The 4,609-nt window shown below is 51.6% G+C and overlaps 1 protein-coding gene across 4 annotated transcripts in view; it reads left to right on the plus strand.

The window, feature by feature from the left end:
* Window positions 1–1,709: 1,709 nt before the first annotated feature.
* The window catches only part of AURKC (aurora kinase C), a 4,936-nt gene continuing 2,036 nt past the window's right edge, over window positions 1,710–4,609 (plus strand). The window contains exons 1-5 of one of the 4 annotated variants that reach the window (XM_011979645.1): window positions 1,710–2,254; window positions 2,692–2,737; window positions 2,994–3,185; window positions 3,504–3,642; window positions 4,353–4,501. In XM_011979645.1, the coding sequence (XP_011835035.1) occupies window positions 2,197–2,254; window positions 2,692–2,737; window positions 2,994–3,185; window positions 3,504–3,642; window positions 4,353–4,501 (584 nt within the window). In that variant the 5' untranslated portion in view covers window positions 1,710–2,196. The remainder of the gene's footprint in view (window positions 2,255–2,691; window positions 2,738–2,993; window positions 3,186–3,503; window positions 3,643–4,352; window positions 4,502–4,609) is intronic. The other 3 variants (XM_011979646.1, XM_011979647.1, XM_011979648.1) reach the window with 3 other exon arrangements.

The raw sequence follows: 4,609 nt of genomic DNA on the forward strand, positions 1-4,609 counted from the left end.
AAAAGGACCTGGTCTGCTCGCTCGCTCGCTCGCTCTCTATATATGTGTGTGTGTGTGTGTGTGTGTATGCATGTGTTTATATGGACCACTTCAAGATATATATATACACACACACACATGTGTATGAATATATATATATATATATGGCTACAAGTGGTGCAACTTGCAGGTACTCCCTTTGTTCACCTTTGTAAAGATGTTATTGCCAGATCAATGTGTATTTCTATAGTATATGTGTAAACAATTCGTCATCCTTTTGTTGCTGCTTTTGAAACTAGTTCATGGCTTCATTGGGGAGAGATTTAAATAATATGGGTTTATAATAATTTCTGCATTATTAAATGCAGATAACTTGCGATTAAAGAGTATGTTATTGGAATCATGGGTGTCTGAGTTTTACTTTGGAGGAGCTGAACAGCTGACTCCAGCCGAGAGGTCCCCTACAGAGACGGGATGCTGGAGACCCATGGGAATCTGGCTCGTGGGAATTGCATAGCACCCTTTTTTATCATACTGCAGCATGGCCTTCCTGTCTCAATTGTGGGAAGCTGGAGTGCCTCCGGAATGCTCAGTGGTGTCCTTGGGGTTTGAGGGTTAAAGATTTTTAATCTTTGCCACAGGCATGTTACACATCTTAAAATTGTGTGATCTCAACTGAACTGCTCCAAGGAGAAGAAATACCCTCTTCAGTAAGTGTTATGAGCCCTGGGCCTTGTGTTGACTGGCCAGGTGATTTTAATGAACTTCTGTCACCCAGGCTGGAGTGCAGCAGTGCATTCGTAGCTCACTGCAGCCTCAATCTCCTGGGCTCGGGTGATCCTCCCACCTCAACCTCCTGAGTAGCTGGGATTACAGGTGCTTGCCACCATGCCCCACTGATTTTTTTTTTTTTTTTAATCTAGAGATGAGATCTGTGTTACCCAGTCTGGTTTCAAACTCCTGAGCTCAAGTGGTCCTCCTGCCTCAGCCTCCCAAAGTGCTGGGATTACAGGCATGAGCTACCTCGCCTGGCTCAGCATGTGTTTTTATTCTGATGTTTTGACAAATGGGACCTTGCTGATCTTGGCTCACTGCAACCTCCGCTTCCCGGGTTCAAGCGATTCTCCTGCTTCAGCCTCTCGAGTAGGTGGGATTACACGCATGCGCCACCACACCTAATTTTTGTAGTAAGAGACGGGGTTTTGCCCTGTTGGCCAGGCTGGTCTCGAACTGGTGATCTCAAGTGATCCGCCCGCCTCGGCCTCCCAAAGTGCTGAGATTACAGGCATGAGTCACCATGCCAGGCCTTCAATTATATTTCTGCAAGATCTGTTCCCTGTCTAAAAGAATTCAATTTTAAATGTTTTTGAAACTTATGTGTTTGCTAAACAAATACGTGGGGGCTCATTTTACGATCTAAGGCCAAAACCACAAACTGATTACAGGGTCCAACAAATACTTGGCGAGTGGGAGGAGAGGGGTAAGTGAGCTGGGCTCGTGGCGTCCTGGCTGTAAGCAGGCATAGCCACAGGCTTCAGGGAGCCCCATCGCGGTGACCCTGGAGAGTGGCCTGAATCGGACGTGACCTTGAAGCAAGGTGGTTTTGGGGTCGCGGGCTGCACGAGGAGGCGCGAGGTGGTTTAGGGTCGCGGGCTGCACAAGGCTCCAGCATGTCAGGAGTGGGCGTCTGTTCATTCCCACGTGCATCGCGGCTCTTTCCTAGGTGATGCATGCGCACCCCGTGGGTGCATGCATTGTTCATGCTCTCTGGCCCGCTCCCATCACCGCCTCGCCGCACCCTCTGCCTCCTTCCTTCTCGGGCCTCACCCCTGGGCCTCGCTTTCAGGGCCCAGCCCCGGCCTGCGCGCTCCAGTTCCGCCCCGACCCGGCGGCCCTGGGCGGAGACTCCCATTTCTGTCTTTTCTATTGGGTGCACTTCCGATGGCGTCAGGAATTTCAGCCAATGGGAGCCAGCCAGGAAGTACCTATCTAGGCGGGCAGCGCCGGGTATAAAAGAAGGCCGCGCAGCCGCTGCTGCTCACGACGCCGCGGATACCCGAGCCTGTGTGTGGCTTGGACCTCAGCGAGGCCGCAGGACGAGCAGGATTGGAAGCGCCTCAGCCAGAAAGTGACCCCCAACCCCTTTCAGGACCCTGTGAAAGGGAACAGCCATCCAGAGGGCTCAGGAAGGCGTCCGCGCCGTCACCTCTTCTCCCCATGAGCTCCCCCAAAGCTGCGGTGCAGCTGGGCAGAGCTCAGCCTGCAGGCGAAGCAGGTGAGAGCCAGCGCCGGAGAAAGGACGCGGGGAAGGCTGGGGACTGGGTCGGGTGCGCAGAAGACACATCTGTTGACATCTCCCTTCCCATCCCTTTCCTTTCCTACCCACTCCCTCCCTTCCCTCCCATTCTTTCTCTCACCTCTCCCTCCCCTACTCTCCCTCCCCTTCCTTTCTCTCTGCCTCTTCACCTCTCCCTCCCCTCCCTCCCTTACCTTACTTTTTCTTCTAACCCCTTACCTCTCCCTCCGCCTCTCCCCGCCTTCTCTCCCCCTGCCTTCCCCTTCCCTCTCTTTTTCTCCTCCCCTTCTTCCCCTCACCTCTCGCTCCCTCTTCCCTCCTCTACTGTTCTCCTCCCCTTTCTCCCTCCTCTATCGTTCCCCTCCCCTCTTTGTCTCACCTTCTCCTTCCCTCCCCTCTCCTTTCCTCTCTTTCAGTGACTGCAGCAAACCCAGCAGCCCAGCAGCCCAGCGGCCCAGCCATGTGAGCCCCTTGGGTTTGGTATCTGGAAAAGGAAGGGAGGTGGGACGTGGGGATGAAGGACAGGCTGGGTGTGTGGGGTGCTGGCTCCTGGGACCGAGAACTACTGTCCCGAGGAACATAGGACTAGGCCCGTGTGAGAAGGGAAAGCGGCAGAGGAACGATACAGTGAAAGAGGAAGGAAAGCGTTGGGGTCCCTGACTGTCCCTCCACCTACCCTACCTCCCAAGCTGAGGCTCTTTTCTTCCTCTCCTCTCAGGCGGCGCCTCACAATCGATGACTTTGAAATCGGGCGTCCCCTGGGCAAGGGGAAATTTGGGAATGTGTACCTGGCTCGGCTCAAGGAAAGCCATTTCATTGTGGCCCTGAAGGTTCTCTTCAAGTCGCAGATAGAGAAGGAAGGGCTGGAGCACCAGCTGCGCCGGGAAATTGAGATCCAGGCGCATCTACAGTAAGGACAGTCTCTGCTTCCTCTTTCATCTTTGACATCAGAGCCCAGCATTTTCCCCAGATACTAACCCCAAGTAAACCCTTCACTTATACCTGAAGCCTTTTCTCTGCAGCTCATTCCATTTACACTACCTCCCATCCTGGGTCAGACAGTTGAATCCTGGTTCTTGTTCTCTGTTTTCCCCTCACTCGCTCCCAGATAGGGCTGTTGTTATTCTGGTCCCAGCATAATTTGCCAGTTGTGTGACCAGGCAGTGACAGTGGCATCATATGATAGGCCTCAGGGAGAAATCTGACTCTTCCAACATTAATCCTTCAGACACCCCAATATCCTGCGCCTGTATAACTATTTCCATGATGCACGCCGGGTGTACCTGATTCTGGAATATGCTCCGAGGGGGGAGCTCTACAAGGAGCTGCAGAAAAGCGAGAAATTAGATGAACAGCGCACAGCCACGGTGAGGTGGGGGACTGGAGGCTCTGGGGTCTATGAGTTTATTGTGGGCTGGTGGGAGCTCTGTTTGTGGCTGTTAGGGTCCGGATTGCCTTTTGAAAAGTTTACTTTCATCCTTGGATACCCTAATTAACCTCATTGCATCTCCAGAATATTAAGAAGTACTGTGTATAGGTTTGGATTCTTTGGTTGTAAGCAACAGAATCTAACTCCACTGCCTTATGTAAAGAAACATATTGAAAGCCTGTGAAGGAGTTCACTGAATAAACATCTAGAACTGGCTTAGAGATAGGTACAAAGAGATTTCTAGAGGGTGCCGGAAAGGGAATCATGGCAATGATTTTCCCAGCAGCAATGGTCCAGTCAGCTTGCTCTGCCAGGACAAGCGGTCTTCCATCTTTCCTCCTGTTTCTGTTTCCTTTCCTCAGGCCTCAAGTCCTGTAAGAGATCATCTGAGTGGCTCAGTGTAGGTTCTGTATCTGGCTACTTGCTGTGCTAGGACAACAGGGAGGATCTGTGTCCATTTTACCATCCATCCTATAAGACCACATAAAAAGGAGAGGAAATCCACACCCCACACACCAGTAACTGGTGCAATTGGTTGCTGGACCAAAAAGATTCCACTGTAATCATTCAATTCATGATGAGTGTTCCACCTCAGACGGAAATTGTGGCAGGCTTCACTTTTAGGGTGACTTTTCTTTGCACTCACAGATAATAGAGGAGTTGGCAGACGCCCTGACCTACTGCCATGAGAAGAAAGTGATTCACAGAGACATTAAGCCAGAGAACCTACTGCTGGGGTTCAGGGGTGAGGTGAAGATTGCAGATTTTGGCTGGTCTGTGCACACCCCCTCCCTGAGGTAAGTCAGGTGGTGGTGGTAGGGTGAGTTCTGAGTACCAGTTAGGAATGACCCAATTTAATGTATTTCATGTGTCCATGTGTAAAACCTAGATACGAACTTGGGGTT

The sequence above is a fragment of the Mandrillus leucophaeus genome, unplaced genomic scaffold (genome assembly GCF_000951045.1).
Source record: "Mandrillus leucophaeus isolate KB7577 unplaced genomic scaffold, Mleu.le_1.0 Scaffold205, whole genome shotgun sequence".
NCBI classification, from domain to species: Eukaryota; Metazoa; Chordata; class Mammalia; order Primates; family Cercopithecidae; genus Mandrillus; species Mandrillus leucophaeus.